The sequence below is a fragment of the Oncorhynchus kisutch genome, linkage group LG7 (assembly GCF_002021735.2).
Source record: "Oncorhynchus kisutch isolate 150728-3 linkage group LG7, Okis_V2, whole genome shotgun sequence".
Taxonomy (NCBI): Eukaryota; Metazoa; Chordata; class Actinopteri; order Salmoniformes; family Salmonidae; genus Oncorhynchus; species Oncorhynchus kisutch.
Window position 1 is genome coordinate 13,055,173 of NC_034180.2, and position 22,539 is coordinate 13,077,711.

The following is a 22,539-nucleotide window of genomic DNA, read 5'->3' on the forward strand; positions in this document are numbered from 1 at the left end:
GTGTCTTGAGTATAAACTTAATGGCTAGTCTTCGACTGCCAAGTTGATAGTATTCCATTCTTGAAGTCGCATACCTTTTACCTCAGTAAATGGCAGAGGTGGGACCAAGTCATTGTTTTATAAGTCAAGTAAGTCTCAAGTCTTAGCACTCAAGTCCTGAGTCAAGACAGGCAATCCGAGTCAAGTCTGAAGTAAAGACCGACAAGTCAAGTTTCGAGTCCTAAAGTCAATGTGCTCTTCACCAAATTGAATACCATTTCATATTTTTAACGAGTAAGTTAGTATATACAAATCATGAATACTTTTCCATGGAAATACATGGGTAGCCATGAGAAAGACATCAATATAACAAGATATTGTAGTGCTTTCCTTCTCCAGATGTAATTTAGGCACCTAAAACAATCCTGCCATACATTTATTAAAAGGTACATCAAAACAACTGCTACTGAACTTTGAGTAGGCCTACAATTTGAACACTGGCCTGAATGTCTAGGAGAAATACAGATCCCAAAGATGGGAGATAAAACCTGAACATGGAGACTACATGTGTAATGCATAAAGTTTCATTTTTTCCTCTTATCTCCGCGCCCTATGATGTATTGCATTTGCAAAAGACCAAATCGATAAAAGTCTGTCAGTCATTTGTGCACAATGACACCATGGCTGCAGACACGCTCCACTGGAGCACTGGAGGCAGGCACTACCAAGAACCTGATGGCCACTCGGGACAGTGAAGAAAGAGCCTTCATGTTCATTGCCCAGAACAAGAGGGCATTCTGTCCTTCGCACATGTCAAGGTAGTGACTTAGCTGTAGTGCTGGAGTGGTCCCAACAGCTTTCTTCTGCCTCTTACAGTATGCTGCAAACAGCCCTTCTTGTCCAAGACTATGGTCCTCTCACTCTTCCTCATCAACAAGAGGCACAGCTTGCTCAGTCCCTGCAGCATCTTGCAGAATCAGTTCTGGAAAAACATGTAAAAGCAGAAACAAAAAGGCCAGTGGGTTAAACTGAAGAAGTATTATTGTTTCAGTCAATTGGGATTAAATTATGATAAAAAGTTACCTTTCACTCTTTGTGCCACCACCTCCTTGACCAGCACATGGTGCTCTACTCATAGAGAAAAAGCCAAGGCAGCTGCTTTGAGGTAGACTGGATCTGAAAAGAAGCAGTGATTCCATCTTGTGTCCTGGCTATTTTCACATTGATGAAGATTCCAAGAAATGTCTTGTTCTGTTTTGTTTTTAAATGTTTTGTTCTGGAGACTTCTGAGCAGGCCGCTCAGGAAATTTACTTGAGGCTTCCGCTGCTCCAGGCAGTGATTCAGGGACAGGACAGGGGGAACAACGGAACTGATTGTGTCTATCTTCTCCCCCTGTGTCAAATCTGTTGCTTCTCCAAATGGCTTCAGAATGCTCAACTCTTTCAACGTATTTCACTCCCGTACTGTGAACAACAACTCCTTGTGCCCAGACTTTTCCAGAATATGACAGAGCTTTAGATGGTCACATTGGATAACTGCCTTCACTTGTCTCAGTGTTGAGTTCCATATTTTGTTGACAGCAGCAGGGGTGCCTCAAACACCTCTTTGAATGATGTGCTTGTATGCAGCAGTGAGCTGATTTTTGATAACTTTGAAAGAGTCATCATCATCACAGCTAGAGAGTGTGGGCAAAGCGCTATAGGCTTTTACACAATCGCCCAACCTTAACACACACACACACCCTCTCAGTGTGTGGTTACAGTAGGTTTTAGGAACAGCAATAACATCAGGCAGGATCTTGGATGCAATGATCATGTTCCCGCACTGACTGACTGTGTGGAGGCTCATTGATTTAACGTTACGTTAGACTACATGCTACACTAGCAAAGTTATATATAGCTGTCGGCTATATTAGCCACGACTTAAAGTTCTTTGCGCAGCTTCAAATGTCGAACAAAGTTGGAAGTTGTTGCACCTCCATCTGTAATTTTCATCCCGCATGTTTTGCAAGTTGCAATCCGTGTTTTGTTGACTACAGTGTAGTCTTTATATCCGAGAATAATAATTTTGGGTATCATCTTTCCAAGGGCTCCGTCTGAATTCACCCACCGACATTCCAGTGCACTGCCACACACAACTTTTTCTCCGCTTTTATTGGCTGCTGTCCGATTCAAACTGTAATCGTTAAATGAAGAGTTGATGCGCTGCACACTTTTTTTAATAGCATCGTTTTTAATATTTGGGCTTGGGGAGGGTATCAAGTCAGTTCGAGTCAAAAGGCTCAAGTCCAAGTTAAGTCACGAGTCATTGGTGTCAAAGTCGAGTTGCAAGTCTTTTTTGATTTTGTCAAATCGAGTCAAAAATCATAATATTTGTGATTCGAGTCCACACCTCTGGTAAATGGTGTGCTTGTTGTGAAGCCTTGGGGCCAGATTCAATCCGATCGCGTTTTGTCTGCTATGCACAATGTTCAAAGGCAATGTTCCTGCATTGTCAGAAACCAAATTCACAGTAAACGCTGCATACAGCGCATTTGGAAAGTATTCAGACCCCTTGACTTTTTCCACAGCCTTATTCTAAAATTGATTAAATTGTAGTTTTTCTAAATCTACACACAATACCCCATAATGACAAAGCAAAAACAGTTTTTTTGACATTTTTACAAATGTATTAACATTTTTACATTTACATAAGTATTCAGACTCGGGCTGGGCGGTATACCGTATTTTACTATATACCTGTATTTATGCACGGACCGGTTTTTACTTTACCTTCTACAACGGTATTTTAATGTTTGGTTGGTTAAATGTGATACATCGTGTGTAACGTCCATTTTTATAGTCCTCTCTCTCTCGCTTTCCACAAAGACCTAGTCACACCCCCTGTCACTCAAGGAACGCATATGTTGTTGCTTGACCACGTGACACTTTCGTTCAGTCTGCATGGTCAATGCAGCACATGCAACAATGTTGATGACAACGATGTTTCCATTTAATATAAATCCACAAGCGTTCTATAATTACAATGTTAGTTTTGTGTTTCTTACATCTGCAAACAGCTATTTGGATTTTCTTAGCAAGTTAAGCTAAATCGTGTTAGCCACTAATGCTAATCGCTAGTTAGCTGGCTAGCTAATAACTCATCCATGGCATTTTCATTCGTCATGTCAAACAACACTGTATTCAAAGTGCCCACTATTATTTATATTCTAACTATAGAGTTATAATAAACATAATATTTCCATGATTCCCAAGTGTTTATTTTAATCACAATTGCAACTTGGTTAAAAATAAGGCCTAGTATTTTTGGCCATATTGTGGCAGTGTAAGTTCTCAAATGAATGAAGGAAATGCAGAAATTGATGGAAATGCGGGAAATTATTTTAGTTTGAAGTTGAATTGAACAGTATAAACCAATCCAAATGGAGAAAGACCCATTGAAATAATTTAGAATATATGTGTTGCCACCCAAGGGTCGTGCACTACTCATAAAGCAAATTTAGAACTTTTAAATCAAAAACATAAAATACGTCAAATAAAAACATAAACATTTGGAAAATACCATATATGATATGATATTTTGGCCACATCGCCCAGCCCTAATTCAGACCCTTTACTCAGTACTTTGTTGAAGCACCTTTGGCAATGATTACAGCCTCGAGTCTTGTTGGGCATGACGCTACCACCTTGGCACACCTGTATTTGGGGAGTTTCTCCCATTCCTCTTAAGCTCTGTCAGGTTGGATGGGGAGCGTCGCTGAACAGCTATTTTCAGGTCTCTCCAGGGGAGTTTGATCGGGGCAACTCAAGGACATTCAGACACTTGTCCCGAAGCCACTCCTGCTTTGTCTTGGCTGTGTGCTTAGGGTTGTCCTGTTGGAAGGTGAAACTTAGCCCCAGTCTGAGGTCCTTTGAAAAACATCCCCACATCATGTTTCTGTCAACACCATGCTTCACAGTAAGGATGGTGCCAGGTTTCCTCTAGATGTGACGCTTGGCATTCAGGCCAAAGAGTTCAATCTTGGTTTCATCAGACCAGAGCGGGCTGTCATGTGCCTTTTACTGAGGAGTCGCTTCCGCCTGGCCACTACCATAAAGGCCTGATTGGTGGAGAGTTGCAGAGATGGTTGTCCCTTCTGGAAGGTTCTCCCATCTCCACAGAGGAACTCTGGAGCTCGGACAGAGCTCCAATCGAGTTCTTGGTCACCACACTGAAAAAGGCCCTTCTCCCCTGATTGCTCAGTTTGGCCGGGGGGCCAGCTCTAGGAAGAGTCTTGGTGGTTCCAAACGCCTTCCATTTAAGAATAATGGAGGCCACTGTGTTCTTGGGGACCTTCAGTGCTGCAGACATTTTTGGGTACCCTTGCCCAGATCTGTGCCTAGACACAATCCTGCCTCGGGGGCTCTATGGAAAATTCCTTCTACCGCACGGCTTGGTTTTTGCTCTGACATGCATTGTCAACTGTGGTACCTTTCTATAGACAGGTGTGTGCCTTTCCAAATCATGTCTAATCAATTGAATTTACCACAGGTAGACTCCAAGAAAGTTGTAGAAACATCAAGGATGGTCAATTGAAATAGGATGCACCTGAGCTCAATTGAGTCTCACAGCAAAGGGTCTGAATACTTGTGTAAATATTAGTTTTTTTTATACATTAGCAAAAATTTAAAAATTAACTGTTTGCTTTGTCATTTGAGGATTTTTATTTATTTAATCTATTTTAGAATTAGGCTGTAACGTAACTAAATGTGTAAAAAGTCAAGAAAACTTTCCAAATGCACAATCATGTCATCTTTTTTTGGGCTTGGGCTTGTTACATGTCATTAATGTAGGGCTTCTAAAATGTATTTTATATATGGCTCAGGTAGCATCAGGTTAGCATTTTCATGTTGATCAAAGCTCTAATCAAATCCAGACTTTTTTTTGGGCACATCGCTGCATCTCACACCCCTGACTCGGGAGAGGCAAAGGTCGAGAGCCGTGCGTCCTCCGAAACACAACTCAACCAAGCCCCACTGCCCCATCTTGACACTTAACCCGGGAACCAGCTACACCAATGTGATGGCGGAAACACCGTACACCTGGCAACCGTGTCAGCGTGCACTGCGCCCGGCCCGGCACAGGAGTCGCTAGTGCGCGATGGGACAAGGACATCCCTGCCGGCCAAACCCTCCCCTAACCTGGAAGACGCTGGGCCAATTGTGCGCCACCCCATGGGTCTCCCGGTCATGGCCAGCTGCGACAGAGCCTGGATTCGAACCCAGAATCTCTAGTGGCACAGCCTTGCGCCACTCGGGAGGCCCTCCAGACATATTTCTATGCGTTATAATGCCTTTGAATGACATACCGGGTTACCCAGAAGAAAAAAAGTGATTGATTCTCAGGATGGGACATATGTAAAATACCAGGAAAATATTCAATCCTGGTGTACGCAGCCATCTTGTCTATTTCAAATCTTCTCTCATTGATCATGACATGCAGCACTTTGGGGTGGACACACCAGTCTCAATGAGAGAAGATTTTATATAGACAAGATGGCAGCATACAATTGTTGGATTACCCATTTTAAATAAACTCAGCATTTTTTTTATTCAAATGCCCCACCTGCAACTGGACACATTTTAGAAGATTTGCTTGACCGAATCGAGAACGATTTCAAATTCGCTGACCTATACCAAACAGTAACTAACCTGTAACTCCCAGTTAAATCACATTGATGTAACAATCTGTATCAACTGCAGGCCTGGAGTTCAGCTGAACAGTCACAGCTCTCCGAGTATGCACTCATCAGAGGTGTATGAACGACAGATAAGCACTGGATTCGACGGTGGAAAGCATAAACAACTTTTGGGTGTCATGAAAATCAGAGTAGAAAGTTCATAAGTCTTTAGGAATGTAGCGAAGTAAAAGTTGTAAAAAATATAAATAGTAAGGTACAGATACCACAAACTACTTAAGTAGTACTTTAAAGTATTTTTAATTATGTACTTTACACCAGTGGTGCAAATACACTGTCATGCAAAACTGTTTTGCATGATAAGGAGTGGAATGAGGTTACGTCAAAAGGTCTAGCCTGTTAACCAAGCCAGGCAAAATTATCCGTGCTGAAAAATCTGCGTACAGGAGCAAAGCTCCACGTTAACCGTCACATCCCAGTCTTGAAAGATGCTTCAACACCAGTTACATGTCTGTCCACGAGATTGAGATTAAACGAATGATAGGGCTAATTCCTGAAATTCCAAAACCAGGAATTTCTGTTTCTAACGTGAAAATACTAAATGTAGCCATGGGATCCTTCCTACAATAGTGTGTACTACTTGACCTTTACCTCATTCAAATTAAATGATACTCTATTGGTATACAACACCAGCATGCAGCCATCAACCTGACACCCACAGCATGAATGATCCAGTTGCCAGCTTGTTCAATTCCTAATTTGACAAAATAAATTCACCCAGTTTCTTTGTGGATGTTATCCATGCCTCAGGACATCCTCAAAATTTCTACCAGAGCCACTATGTAGTTTCTCCCTAGTCAGTATATCTGGGTCAATTTGTCTGCATTTACACTGGCAGCCCCAACTCAGATTGGTCAAAATACCAATTGAAAATGATCAGAATTAGACTGCTTGTCCACAAACAACACCATTTTCAGATCCTCCGGTTCAGCAGACAGTGGAAGTGCAGGACTAATATTGACACACACTAAAGGAACAATTGAAGTTAAGAGAATCTGAAATGTAGTTATGTATATGCAAAAGTTCCATGTCAACGCACAAACCGATTTTTTTTAGTCTGGCACCAGCTTCAGGCACATCAACCAACATGACAGTGTCATGCAATCTTTGTTCATTACCACAGCACCCAAAAGATGGCCACAGTTGAATGAGAATCCACTCCAGATCATAGCAGTGGGTTCCTACATTTATTTACGATTGCCCTTTGGTTTGCGGCAGTCATTAAAACAGATACCATCACAAGTCTTGTTCCCGACAGGCCTTTACAGATTAGATTTTAGCGTTCACCAATTATTTAGCAGTTTTGAGAGCCATGGAGCCTCTTAGGGGTGTGACTGATCACTAGAAATACAATCAGGATGCGTTTCAGGCATGGACATTCTTTTTGATCTATGAAACACTGAGTAAAGACCCCAGAAGCAGAATTTCAGCAAAACATTTTTTTATTCAATTCCACATTTCACTTCTGGCTGGACTCAGATTTGGATGTGGAGGCCCTAAGGGAGGAGAGACGGCGCCTTTTGGCGATTTGTTCCTGGCGCTTCTCCTTAGCCTCCTACAAACAAACGAGATGTGTTAGTCTTCCTACGGACTAAAAGTTATTCAATGGCAATGTTGCTGACTTCATGGGTGATATTATACCTATGGACATTTCAATTGTAATATTTTAACCATTTTATGAATCAACTTGCAACCATATCAACTCGCTTGCAATTGTAGGAATAAAATGAATGGATTCACAACATTCAGGGCAATTCATTATAAGATAATGACTAATATTACAGCTAAATGCCTTAGTGGTCTCCCTTTCCATACCTTCATCCTCTTGGCCAGCAGCTTGGCGTATTCGGAAGCCTCCTCCTTGTTCTTCTGGGTGCGCTGTTTCTTCAAGGCAATGCGGCGGCGCTTGTGCTGGAGCACACGGGGTGTCACCAACCTCTGAATCCTGGGAGCCTTGGTCCTGGGCTTCTTACCTTCAAAAGGTGTGGGAGGAGAGGTGTTACCAGTGGAATTTACTAAAGCATGAACAAGGGAAAAATAGTTATGGGTTTCAATTTTTATGAAATGTCTGTCCAGATTAGCGATTGAGAGTTGTAGCTGTTATTCAGTCTAGCCAGTATTCCCAAATGTTGAATAGTTTGGGAATGTTTGACCATTTTGTGCGTGTCAACTCATTTGGCCAACCAACATTCACATATGACAGACAAAACATCCCATTCATTTCTAATATGTCCCACACAAAATTATAAGTTAACTCAAATCAGATTTTAGACAATACACTTATTGAATAGCGACTTATTGGGAGAGCATTGCAGTTCAACCAGCCATGGTCAAAGGGTAAGGTTGCATCTAGCAAAGCAGCTCTGCAGTTTCTGTGGCACAACACTGTCCCCCCTTAGAGACTACAGACCAGCCAGAAAGGGTCTACTGGTGTGCCAGACAACTTTCACACAATTTGGCAAGGAGAAATAAAAAATAAAAATCACAGTCAAGAGTTTATGAGCACCAATGAGTTTACTGATCCATTCATTAACAGAACCACTTAGAAGCAGTGCTGGCCTCACCTTCTTTAGTCAGTGGTCTCCTCACAACGTACTGCCTGACATCGTCCTCCTTGGCCAGGTTGAAGAGCTTGCGGATCTTGCTGGCCCTCTTGGGTCCCAAGCGGCGGGGCACGGTGCTGTCGGTCAGGCCAGGGATGTCCTTCTCGCCTGGGAGATGGAGGAAAAAAATGTGAAGCCACTAGATTCAAAACAGTCTAAACAGAGTCACAACCCCAATGGTTAACCACATCAAAGCGCTGGCAGCGGAAGCAGACCAGCACTGATGATGTTCAAGTAAGTTTCAATGGTAAATAGTCGTGAAACATGCACATGTCGTTTTTCTTAATATGTTTTGTCTTTTTGTATAAGGTATATTTTATGTGTGATGCAGGACTCATCTGTAAAAAATGTTTTTTATCAATAAAAATACAGGCCCTAGTCTCGGTAGGACTTCCCTGTCAAAATAAAGGTTTAATAAAAAAACGTATAACCTTCAAAACAACCAAATATTAAACAGGGAAGGCTTGGGAGAGCATTGCAGTTCAACCAGCCATGGTCAGAGGGTCAGGTTGCATCTGGTAAAGCAGCTCTGCAGTTTCTGTAGCACAACACTGTCCCCCCTTTGAGGCTAGATCAGCCAGAAAGGGTCTACTAAGGTGTGCCAGAGCAAGTGGTTACCATCATTACAACTCCATACCTTTCTTGATGATAACCAAGTTCAGCACACTGAGGTTGGCATCAACGATGCAGCCACGGACAGACTTGCGTTTGCGCTCTCCTGTCCTACGGGGGCGGTAACAGGAATGGCCCTTGGCAAGCAACAAGCGCACACGGCCGTGGGTCAGCACACCCTGCTTCATGGGGAAGCCCTGCTTGTCATTACCTCCGCTGATGCGCACCATGTAGCCCTGGGAGAGATGTGCCAAAATTAAGAAAAACTTGTTCTGTACAAGGACCCGTTTATCGCACAACAGTTAGACATTTGTTTAGTGGAATTTAATAGGCAAAGGCTTGGGAGAGCAATGCAGTTCAACCAGCCATGGTCAGAGGGTCAGGTTGCATCTGGTAAAGCAGCTCTGCAGTTTCTGTGGCACAACACTGTCCCCCCTTTGAGGCTAGACCAGCCAGAAAGGGTCTACTAAGGTGTGCAAGATCATGTTGAGTTTAACATGAGCAGTATCAACATTCTGTTTCAAGACACTAGGATCCAAGGCATTAAGTTGACTATTCCAAAATTACCCAAAGTTAGTCAATGAACTTGACATAAAGTGAAGATCACAATCACTAGCTTGGGACTAATTATTTTAACTATATAAAAAAAAAACATAACCAGAAGGATCTGAAAACTGAGTAGCTTTCTTAGGGTCCACAGCTTACCTTCCACTCATCTCCCAGGGGATCAGCAGCCACCTCTGTTGCCATACGCTTCTCATAGAAGGTTCGCAGCTTGCGCTCATCATCAACTTCAATGAGCTTCTGACAGCCAGTGGCAGGAAACGAGATATTCAGCTGAGAGACAGACATACAGATCAGTGCTTGTAGATTGACCAGATGTAGCAAGCTTTCCTAGTTGAGGACATAGTAATGTACATCAGGCAGATTACTTGCTAGACGATCACCTTGCACCTAAGCTACCCATCCATAACAAATTTAGATGAGTCGAATAATTAACTACTACCTAACCACATGCCTGTATGGCGAGACCTGTGAATTGAGTTCAACATGATGCAGCTGTAAACGGGATGCGGGCAATTGGCAGATACTAGCATGTTGGCTAGTTAATGCAATTGGTTTAACTCTTGTTAGCTAGTTTCCTAGAAACAAGATTAGTTATACAGAGAAATTAATTCTGCAGCTACACTATTTGGAACGATCAAATGACACGTAGTTAAGTGATGTTGGAAGCTAGCTGGCTGGAAGTGGCCTTGAGGGTGACTATGTTGTAACTAACAAACTTGCAACGGATTCGCGAAATATGGACGTGAACAAACCCACATCAAGGATAATATTCGTATCCCCCCACCCATGAACAGAAGATACTTTGTTGCCGTTATATGAAAGACGCCAGGCAAACATGCATGCACACGGACATATTTTCAGGTTCATGTACTAACGTTGTCAGCCATAGCTAGCTAGCTAGCTAGCAACAAAATCAATATGCATCCTAAAAGACGATGCAATATCTGACTAAACGAGATACGGACTTATAATATTTGAATGGACTACTTCAATTCGGCCTGGACATTAACAGGGAGAGATTTGTTATTTAGAACATTAGTTGACTTCTCTTACCTTCATTTTCTAAAACTGACTCGACGACAGCCTGCCACCGAAAAGAGACCGGATGTTCGCTTCGCAGTCTCACATAGGCAACATAGGCTATCGCGATAACACGTGATGAAGTTACAACGTTGCGTTTTTCTCATATGAATCATTTTTTATTATTACTTTTCTCACCTTTATTTAACCAGGTAGGCTAGTTGAGAATAAGTTCTCATTTACAACTGCGACCTGGCCAAGACAAAGCAAAGCAGTGTGACACAAACAACAGAGTTACACATGGAATAAACAAGCCTACAATAATACAAAAAGAAACAAATAAAGTCTATATACAGTGTGTGCAAATGGCGTGCGGAGGTAAGGCAATAACTAGGCCTTAGTAGCGAAGAAATTACAATTGAGCAAATTTACACTGGAGTGGTAGATGTGCAGATGATGATGTGCAAGAGGAAATACTGGTGTGCAAAAGAGAAGAAAAGTAAATAAAAACAATATGGGGATGAGGTAGGTGGATTGGATGGGCTATTTTACAGATGGGCTATGTACAGCAGCAGCGATCGGTTAGCTGCTCAGATAGATGATGTTTAAAGTTAGTGAGGGAAAATAAGTCTCCAGCTTCAGTGATTTTTGCAATTCGTTCCAGTCATTGGCAGCAGAGAACTGGAAGGAAAGGCGTCCAAAGAGGTGTTGGTTTTGGGGATAACCAGTGAGATATACCTGCTAGAGCGCGTGCTTCGTGTGGGTGTTGTTATTGAGACCAGTGAGCTGAGATAAGACAGAGCTTTACCTTGCAAAAACTAAAAGATGATTCATCAGCATTTTAAACTGCATGCATAAATGTAATGGAAACATTCAGTTTAATACTCCTAAATGAAACATGTAAATATACAACTAAATCCTCCATGAACCTTGTCTCTAATAATAACACTTTTTAACCAGGCAAGTCAGTAAAGAACAAATTCTTATTTAATGACAGCCTTCCCCAGCCAAACCTGGTCCAATTGTTCACCACCCTATGGGACTCCCAATCATGGCCAGATGTGATTCAGTCTGGATTTGAACCAGGGACTGTAGTGATGCCTCTTGCATTGAGATGTAGTGCCTTAGACCAATATGCACCACTCAGGAGCACATCAGAAACAAGGTCTTCATCTTTCTTTATTGTCAACTATAGGCTTTGCAATATACTGAAATTCACTTTTTTTGTCTGTCTGGAAAAGTATACTTCTGCATCATCATGCATGTGTTACAATTTGTTGCTGTATTCAAGAGTAGGCCTACCAGAGATTACACCACACTTCAGTGCCAGAAACATGGCGGGAAAGGTAGATTTATGGAGTAATGGGGTGGAAGAGCCAAGATTAAGTGAAATGCTAAGGAAATCTTCAAGGGATTTAGTATTTAATTATGTATTCCATTTCCTTCGGAAGATGAGAATAATGGGTAGAATTTAGACATTCCCTGTCTCTGGTCAACACTCCAGTCCAGTTGGTGGCGGTAATGCACCTCGAAGTTGATTGCCAACTGCCATATAAAATCCACAGAAGAAGAAGAAGAATTACAGCAAATTCAATTGTAGACCAGTTAGCAAAAGAGCTTTAAAACAAGATATAATTGATATTAATGTTCCACTGGGTAGAGGTGAGGCCAAATGTTAGATCAGAGCCATTTTGATAGATGTGTGGCAGAAAAGATGGGACTCGGAGCCCATGCGCCAGCATTAATATGCCCTCCAAAGAAAGGTTGTGGACCAAGATTCAAAGGTCAGATTAGAAAGGAAGAGGTGGTGTTTGCTCAATTATGCTTAGGACATTGCACTCGTCATTACATCTGGTTGGCAAGCATGTGAATGATTTGTGTCTGGACTGTATGGTCCATGAAACGGTGGAGCATGTTGTTATTAGTTGTTATATTGTTGTAAGTATGTTGAAGAGAGAGAAAGATCGAAGTGTAGTGTCATTGAGGTTGGACTGGGGTGGGGGGGATTTGAATGTGATTTGGGGATTGGGGAGGGTCTAGTTAGTTACTTTAAGGAGCAGTTCTCTCTCTGTGGGTCTAACCCCAATAAGTTCTGGAAAACAGTTAAAGACCTGGAGAATAAACCCTTCTCACAGCTGCCCATGTCACTTAATGTTGATGATGTGGTTGGTACTGACAAGAAGCACATGGCTGAGCTCTTTAAATCACCACTTCATCAAGTCAGGATTCCTATTTGACTCAGCCATGCCTCCTTGCCCGTCCAACATTTCCTCATCTCCCAACCCTTCTCCCTCTTTTTCCCTTGCCCGCTACAAAGGCAGTCACTGAGTCTGTGCTAAAGGAGCTCCTGAAACTTTACCCCAAAAAAAACATCTAGGTCAGATGTTTTAGACCCTTTCTTCTTTAAGGTTGCTGCCCCTATCATCGCCACACCTATCTCCAATCTTTTTAATCTGTTTCTCCTTTCTGGGGAGGTTCACATTGCTTGGAAGGCAGCCAAGGTCCGTCCTTTATTTAAAGGGGAAGATCAAGCTGATCCTAACTGTTATAGGCCTATTTCTATTTTACCCTGTTAATCAAAAGTATTGGAAAAACTTGTCAATAATCAACTGACTGGCTTTCTTGATGTCTATAGTATTCTCTCTGGTATGCAATCTGGTTTCCGCTCAGGTTATGGATGTGTCACTGCAACCTTAAAGGTCCTCAATGATGTCACTTTGCCCTTGATTCTAAGCAATGTTGTGCTGCTATTTCTATTGACTGGGCCAAAGCTTTTGATACGGTAGACCATTCTATTCTTGTGGGCCGGCTAAGGAGTATTGGTGCCTCTGAGGGGTCTTTGGCCTGGTTTGCTAACTACCTTTGCAGTGTATAAAGTCAGAAAATATGCTGGCTCAGCCATTGCCTGTCACCAAGGGAGTACCCCAAGGCTCAATCCTAGACCCACGCTCTTCTCAATTTACATCAATAACATAGCTCAGGCAGTAGGAAGCTCTCTCATCCATTTATATGCAGATGATACAGTCTTATACTAAGCTGGCTCCTAGCCGGATTTTGTGTTGAATGCTCTACAACAAAGCTTTCCTAGTGTCCTACAAGCTTTCTCTACCCTTAACCTTGTTCTGAACACCTCCAAAACAAAGGCCATGTGGTTTGGTAAGAAGAATGTCCCCCTCCCCACAGGTGTGATTACTACCTCTGAGGGTTTAGAGCTTGAGGTAGTCACCTCATACAAGTACTTGGGAGTATGGCTAGGTGGTATACTGTCCTTCTCTCAGTACACATCAAAGCTGCAGACTAAAGTTAAATCTAGACTTGGTTTCCTCTATTGTAATCGCTCCTCATTCACCCAAGCTGCCAAACTAACCCGGATTGAAATGACCATCCTACCCATGTTAGATTACGGAGACATAATTTATAGATCAAATCAAAATTAAATCAAATCAAATTGTATTGGTCACATACACATGGTTAGCAGATGTTAATGCGAGTTTAGCGAAATGCTTGTGCTTCTAGTTCCGACTATGTAGTAATATCTAACATGTAACCTAACAAATTCACAACAACTACCTTAAAACACACAAATACACACATATGTAAAAGGATGAATAGAGTATGTACATATAAATAGATGGATGAGCGATGGCGTGCGGCATAGGCAAGATGCAGTAGATAGTATAGAATACAGTATATGAGATGAGTAATGTAAGATAGGTAAACATTATTAAAGTGGCGTTATTTAAAGTGACTAGTGATACCTTTATTACGTCAATTTATTTAAGTGGCCAGAGATTGAGTCTGTATGTTGACAGCAGCCTCTCTATGTTAGTGATGGATGTTTAACAGTCTGAGATCGAAGCTGTTTGACAGTTTCTCTGTCCCAGCTTTGATGCACCTGTACCGACCTCGCCTTCTGGATGATAGCGGGGTGAACAGGCAGTAGCTTGGGTGGTTGTTGTCCTTGATGATCTTTTTGGCCTTCCTGTGACATCGGGTGCTATAGGTGTCCAGGAGGGCAGGTAGTTTGCCCCCGGTAGGTAATGCATTGTGCAGACCGCAGTACACTCTGGAGAGCCTTGTGGTTGAGAGCGGTGGTAGTCCACGATCGTCTCCTTTGTTTTGTTGACATTGAGTGTGAGTGAGAGGTTATTTTCCTGACCCCACAGTCTGAGGGCCCTCACCTCCATCTCGTCATTGTTGGTAATCAGGCCTATCACAGTAGTGTTGTCTGCGAACTTGATGATTGAGTTGGAAACGTGCATGGCCACGCAGTCATGGGTGAACAGGGAGTACAGGAGAGGGCTGAGAATGGACCCTTGTGGGGCCCCAGTGTTGAGGATCAGCGGGGTGGAGATGTTGTTTCCTTCCTTTACCACCTGGGGGCGGCCCATCAGAATGTCCAGGACCCAGTAGCAGAGGGCGGGGTCGAGACCCAGGGCCTCGAGCTTAATGATGAGTTTAGAGGGTACTATGGTGTTAAATGCTGAGCTGTTGTCAATGAACAGCATTTTTACATAGGTATTCCTGTTGTCCAGATGGGATTGCATCGGCAGTGGACCTATTGGGGCAGTAAGCAAATTGGAGTGGATCTAGGGTATCAGGTAGGGTGGAGGTGATATGATCCTTGACTAGCCTCTCAAAGCACTTCATGATGACAGAAGTGAGTGCAATGGGGTGATAGTCATTTGGTTCAGTTACCTTAGCTTTCTTGGGAACAGGAACAATGGTGGTCATCTTGGAGCATGTGGGGACAACAGACTGGGATAGGGATTGGTTGAATATATCTGTAAACACACCAGCCAGCTGGTCTGCGCATACTCTGAGGACACGGCTAGGGATGCCGTCATGGCCGGCAGCCTTAGCTAGGGTTAACACGTTTGAATGTTTTACTCACATTGGCCATGGAGAGAGAGAGCCCACAGGCTTTGGTAGCGGGCCATGTCAGTGGCACTGTATTGTCCTCAAAGCGAGCAAAGTTGTTTAATTAGTCTGGGAGCAAGACATCGATGTCCGCAATGGGACTGGTTTTCTTTTTGAGCCTGTATCATAATTGCAAAAGGGTTTTCTAATGATCAATTAGCCTTTTAAAATGATAAACTTAGATTAGCTAACACAATGTGCCAATGGAACACAGGAGTGTGATGGTTGCTGATAATGGGCCTCTGTACGCCTATGTAGATATTCCATTAAAAATCACACGTTTCAAGCTACAATAGTCATTTACAACATTAACCATGTCTACACTGTATTTCTGATACGTTTGATGCTATTTTAATGGACAAAAAGTGCTTTTCTTTCAAGAACAAGGACATTTCTAAGTGACCCCAAACTTTTGAACGGTAGTGTACAATGTGGAAAATACGCCCATCGTAAATATGGATATTTAGCACCCTAACAACCGTTCATTCGGATTTAGAAATGCAACACATATTTACGCTTGTATGTCTTTGTTGTCTCTCTGTTGAAATCGCCTGTCCATCTGGGGAATAACAGAGTGGTGAGAGGAAATTGTTATTTCATCTTACTAGATTATTTATCTTCTTCACTCATTGAGAGTTCCTGACCATTTGTGACGTACTGTATTCAGCTCGTGCTGCACATATACTGGTCTGGTGGAGTCTAAACATTCTGTATCTTTCAGCTCAAGTGAATTAGATAATTATCGCCCATCTCTAAGCTCTCCTGTTTGGCTAAAATTCTAGAGTCATTGGTGAATAGGCAACTACAATATTTTTTAACTGTTAACAATACTCTTTCTAGTAATCAATCTGGCTTCAGACCTAAACACAGTACTATTACGGCCACTGCAGGTGTTGTAAATTATATTACTAATGTCCTAGATAATAGAAAGTACTGTGCCGCCTTGTTCATACATTTATCTAAAGCTTTTGACACTGTAGACCATGCAATACTTTTGGGTAAGCTGTCGTCAATAGGACTGGGATTGGATGCCTGTCGTTGTTTTCATTACCATCTAAAGGATACGAGTCAGGCTGTTAGAGTCGACAGCATCCAGTCTGAGCCATTGGAGTTGGTTAAAGGGGTCCCACAAGGTTCTATACTTGGTCCATTACTGTTCACTCTCTACATAAACAATATCGGTGATGAGATAAGAAAGTGTCAAATTCATTTATATGCTGATGACACTGTCATGTACTCTATCGCTTCAACGGCTGACCAAGCATTATCACCATTGGAGACAGATTTTAAAGATATTACAAGGGTCTTTTATACAGCTGAAACTTGTTTTAAATGCAAAGAAAACACATTTTATGATTTTTAATAGGTTCAAAAAGTTGGTTGAAAATACACTTGCACTTACGAGCTTAGATGGTTCTCAAATTAATCAAGTCTCTGCATATAAATACTTAGGGATATGGTTGGATGATAAACTGTCTTTTAAAATGCATATTAATTAACTTTGTAAACGGCTAAAAATCAAACTAGAATTCCTCTATAGAAACAGGACATGTTTGTCCTCTACAAATAGAAGACAAGTTGTGCAAGCTACTTTTATGTCTGTTACAGATTATGGGGATATTATTTACATGCATGCTACGGCATCAACACTTAAATCGCTGGATGCTACTTATCATTGCGCACTTAGGTTTATTACGGGTGTTAGCTACAGAACTCACCACTGTGTTTTATATCAAAATGTGGGTTGGACTTCGCTGTCCGTGAGACGAGAACAACATGCTCTCGTGTTTGTCTATAAAGCACTTCTGAATAAGCTACCTTCTTATTAAGGTATAACTTGTCTCCGGCTGGAGCAGCCTTGTACTTTTTAATTGTCAAATTAAATCAATCAATCTCTCCAGCCAATACCCACATCAAATCAATGCCTTTAAACCCATGAGAAGGAGTGTACAAGTGCATACTTTTGGAAAAGTGTGGAGAATTGGGATGCAGCCCATCGCCACTCTTGTTAAATAGAAATGTACTGATACTTTTTTGCTTAATATTTTCCCTTCTAGTGTCAGTTCTTAGAAATGCAGCTCTGTTAGAAATGACAGAGGCTGATGTAGAGAAACCCATTCAAAATTGGCTCATGCTGAGCCAAGACAGAGCAAAAAAGGAAGCGAATAAGGCCCAGTGGACTAGTGGAAGAGAGAGCAGAACAAGAAAGTGATTAAAGGTAGGCCTACTGATCAAGCTACAGCAGAGATGTAGCTTCTTATATACCCATCTACAATAAGTTCTTGTTAGTCTCCCTCTCTCAAACAGGCTGTCATTTCAAGTCTGCCAGCGGACTCTGGTTGAATCCCAAACGAACCCCTTGGCCCTACCAACTTGCTTGGAGGGCCCTCCGTTTTCACATGTTGCTGACAAAACTGAGGGTGACTTCCTGAAAGTGGCAAGAGGATTAATAAACCCTTCAACTTCAGATCACACTTGTGACTTGAACAAGTATAAATGTAGCTCCACTGTGATGAGACTGCAATGCTGACATGAGGGAGGCGCCAGAAATGTAGCTAAACCTTAAATGAAACTTTTAATTAGAAAAATATAGTCTATGCTAAACACCAGTCATGTTTGACAAATATAATGTTAACCAACACTATCGTCTTGATTCTGTCAACATAGGCAAGGCACAGTTTGTTCATTTACATTTTTTAAATTTAACTAGGCAAGCCAGTTAAAGAACAAATTCTTATTCTTAATTACTATTATTTAGGAGCAGTGGGTTAACTGCCTCAGGGATTTGATCTAGCAACCTTTTGGTTACAGGCCCAATGCTCTAACCACTAGGCTAACTGCCACCCCATTAAGATCAAATGTTCACAAGAACAGAGAGAAAGGGCAGTGCCAATTGTATTTTTTACATTTATTTAATTTAACCGTTATTTAACTAGGTAAGTCAGTTAAGAACACATTTTTATTTACATTGATGGCCTACCAAAAGGCAAAAGGCCTTCTGCGGTGATGGGTGCTGGGATTAAAAATACAAAAATATAATAAAAATATAGGACAAAACACACATCACAACAAGAGAGACAACACTACATAAAGAGAGGCCTAAGATGACAACATAGCACGGCAGCAACACAACATGACAACAATATGGTAGAAACACAACATGGCACCAGCACAACATGGTACAAACATTGTTGAGCACAGACAACAGCACAAAGGGCAAGAAGGTAGAGACAACAATACATCACGCAAAGCAGCAACAACTGTCAGTAAGACTGTCCGTGATTGAGTCTTTGTTCCAGTCGCTAGCTGCAGCGAACTGAAAAGACTGTACTCCCAAGGATGTGTGTGCTTTGGGGACTGGCAGAACGGGTGTTGTATGTGAAGGATGACAGCTGAAGCAGTTATCTCAGATAGGGGGAGTGAGGCCTAAGCAGGTTTTTATAAATAAACATCAGCCAGTGAGTCTTGCGATGGGTATATAGAGATGACCAGTTTACAGAGGAGTATAGTGCAGTGATGTGTCCTATAAAGAGCAGTGGTGGCTGAATGATAAAGAACATCTAGCCGCTCGAGAGCACACTTACCTGCTGATCTATAAATTATGTCTCCATAATCTAGCATGGGTAGGATGGTCATCTGAATCAAGGTTAGTTTGGCAGCTGGGGTGAAAGAGGAGCGATTACGATAAAGGAAACCAAGTCTAGATTTAACTTTAGTCTGCAGCTTTGATATGTGCTGAAAGAAGGACAGTGTACTATCTAGCCATACTCTCAAATACTTGTATGAGGTGACTACACACACACATGTCCCCAAACAACAATTTGACAATTGTCCAGATTACATAGTTTCTAAACAATTAAACTAATTTAGTCCAGGAAAAAAAAGAAGCGTTGATTAGAAGGAGTGCTATGGATAATCTAGTTTTGCACACGCGCACTTCACAGAGTATGCGTTCTCTTACGTAAATATGCAAATACCTGCTAGAACGCGCCAATAGGATCTCGCTAGATGGTGCTTGGCTCTGCCCCCCTCCTAATTGTTCTGCCAACCATGACTAATTTGTTCCCACTGGAAACGACAGGCTGTGATCTATCTTGAGATAGTTATAAAAATATTTGGTATAGATCTATTGCCTTGTTCAAAATAACTGGGAACTCGGGAAAATACGAGGTAAAATCATGACCTCAGTGAATTTCAGGTCGGAACGTCGGAGCTCGAGAAAAAGGAATTCAGAGTTGGATGACCGTTCAAATCGATTTTCCCAGTGTTTCTGAACGCACTGAAGTCGGCAGTTGTAGATTTCCGAGTTCCCAGTTGTTTTGAACGTAGCATATATATAGTGTTGCATGAAGTCCGTCGTCGTCATGACAGGAAAATCTCTCGTTGGAACGTAACTATATATATAGTGTTGCATGAAGTCCGTCGTCGTCATGACAGGAAAATCTCTCGTTGGTCGGCGGACACGTCTATCAAATAACAGCCATGTCTAGATCATGGACTAGACTCGAATGACGAAAGGTTTTAATTTGGTCCGGTTTATATACTGTATGGTGGAAAAATATATTTAGGATACGACCTTCTGTATTTGTTTTGAAGCAGATAGTTTGTGACCCTACGCATGTCAAAGACGAAGCAAGATGTTGAACAATTGTCAGAGCATTTCTACTGGTTGAACCGTTAACTGTGGGTTTTACGAAACGATCTGTCGAAAGCAAACCAGATTGGATATGATTTAACCCTATTCTGGTGGGCGACATTTGTAAATACGAGCCAAATGATGTCCGGAAAGCATTTCAAGGCTCATGAAGTCAGTTGCTGTATCAAATATTTCATATTTGGATTCAATATAATATTTTGGGTAAGTAAGTGTGCTATATCACGTTTTCAGTGTCTATAATGGCTTTATAGACTAGCCTACATCATATTGAAATGCTTTTTAACCTTGGCCCGCGTTTCATATATGGGGGCAAATGGGCAAGGAATTTGTGTCATTAATGTTTTTTATGTCTTTACATCAAGGGATGCAATAAATAAGATAGTTAAACGGTCGACCGTTATTAACGTTGAATATGGGCTTTATCAGGAGACTAACGTACGGGACTCCAATAATAGCCGAATCGATGGTAGGTGCAGCAATGTTGAACTGAAATAGTATAATTATGGTTTATTTTGATAAACGCGGGGTCCGGACCTATACAGACAGCTTTCCTCCTGCTGCTCGTTGTCATTATAAGTATCCATATGTGATTACGTCATACGGATATTTTTTGGGTCATTAAATCTGTAGGTCCTACTGCTCATGGCATACCTTAAATTAAATGCAAGCTATAGCAGTTCACATCAGATAACAATGAATTAGGGTTGCCAACTGTCTCGTATTAGCCGGGATTTCGTTTACACTGGGCGAAATTGGTTTGTCCTATATTCATCCAATCACAGTATAACGTAAACGCGGCAATTCCTGCACAGTAATGTCTGTTGTTGTTCGGTCGGTGTGGCATATCAAGGAAATATGGATAAACCTGCAAAAAATAAAAGCTGCAGCTACAACAAACAATGGGAAGCAAAAAAGAGGTGGGTTTAGCCCGCGTTATTCCGTCTTGTATTCTCAATTGGCCATGGAGGGGAGAATGACCTGCATCCACAGAAATGCACAAGAAGGCCACGCTAGCTAAAGGTGCTAGCAATATCGGTGCTAGCAATACGAGTATGAAGCTGCTGAGATGTATCTGTGCTTTCTCCACAACGTGGGGTGTGTTTTTGACCAACTCATAAAAAGCTGGAGGAATCAACGCTCTGGATCAGATGTTTACGAGGAAGTCTAAAAGTTCAAAATGAAGATACTTCAGCGGAAACATGACATTTTTGTTTTTTTTGGATCACAGACCAAGCAGCTGATGGACAAACAACTGTCAGCACAAAGGTCCAAGCAGCAACAGGACTTTGTGAAGTTCTATGACACTGTCATTACATACATTGACAAGTGGTTTGATTTCTCACCAGAATATGTAATGGTGAAACTGAAACCAATCGTCCTCTATGAGGAGCTCTCCTTCACTGACCTGGAGCAGGTGGTGGTTGCCCTCAAAATGACAGAGACAGTCATTATGGACCAACTCTGAAGAGTTTTGTGCTAGCTGGAAGGAAATACAGAAAGTCAGACAGGATACCAGAACATCCACCAGTGAGAAGTGGGTGGCAGTTTTCCAAAACCCAGGGAAAGCCAACTTGATCAACATGTTCAGGATGCCTTTGTGGAGAGGATTTTCTCTCTGATGACCACTAAATGGTCAGACTCAAGAAACAGGTGCAGCACAGAGGCTCTGTGACAGAGCTGATCAAAAATGAACTTCAAATATCTGTGAACTGTGACTTTTCATGTAATGACTTCTCTCTGGCTATGCAAAGGGACAAAGGACTGCTTGAATCAGTCAAGTGCAGCAACAAATATCCATAGGAAAAGTAGACTTGGTGAGTGACTCATGCCCTTTCTTCCTGTTTTGCATTTGAATTGTTAAAAAAAAATTGCTGTAAAGGTCCAAATTGTGATTTCTTTGATAATTTATTTTGAGGTTTATTCACATAAGTTTACATAATGATACAGTTTTAGTAAAGCTATAGAGTAAATGGAATATAAAAATGCTTTGCCTTTCCAATTGAATAAGAATATGATATACACTGTATATTCATTCACACAACACCATACCCACACCGCCGTGGCACCGTGCACTGGCACGCCACATTTTGTCCCTTATTTGGTAGTGAGAAAGTTGGCAACATCACTGTCCATGACAATTATGTCAACATGCAGGCTATTGAGAAAAATAATGACTTTATCTGATACAATGTTTCCTTCTGGCCGTACATCTAATCAATTGTCAGTATGCTGTAGAATGCATGAACTGAGGCTTTGCCTCCAAATCTGTGAAAAGCCTCCAAATCTGTGAAAATGAATTGCATTCTCCACTGAACCCTATAGCCATATTGCATTGGGGCCTATATGTAATTATGGCCTAGAGTAGATATACACTCACCGGACAGTTTATTAGGTACATCACCCCGTTAATGAAAATGGATTGCTCCTACAGACAGTGAGTCAA

General features: G+C 41.7%; 2 protein-coding genes across 3 annotated transcripts in view; one reads left to right on the forward strand and one right to left on the reverse strand.

The window, feature by feature from the left end:
• Positions 1 to 7,141: 7,141 nt before the first annotated feature.
• Positions 7,142 to 10,679, reverse strand: LOC109894201 (40S ribosomal protein S6). Its single transcript, XM_020487490.2, has 6 exons — positions 10,553 to 10,679; positions 9,638 to 9,769; positions 8,958 to 9,168; positions 8,282 to 8,428; positions 7,533 to 7,690; positions 7,142 to 7,272 (listed from the first exon to the last, which is right to left on the reverse strand). Exons 1-6 carry the CDS (start codon positions 10,556 to 10,558, stop codon positions 7,177 to 7,179), a joined length of 750 nt encoding a protein of 249 aa, XP_020343079.1. The 5' UTR covers positions 10,559 to 10,679; the 3' UTR covers positions 7,142 to 7,176.
• Positions 10,680 to 19,491: 8,812 nt separating this feature from the next.
• LOC109894202 (tetraspanin-5-like) overlaps positions 19,492 to 22,539 on the forward strand; it is a 40,978-nt gene continuing 37,930 nt past the window's right edge. The window contains exon 1 of one of the 2 annotated variants that reach the window (XM_031828502.1): positions 19,492 to 20,297. In XM_031828502.1, the coding sequence (XP_031684362.1) occupies positions 20,214 to 20,297 (84 nt within the window). In that variant the 5' untranslated portion in view covers positions 19,492 to 20,213. The remainder of the gene's footprint in view (positions 20,298 to 22,539) is intronic. The other variant, XM_031828503.1, reaches the window with a different exon arrangement.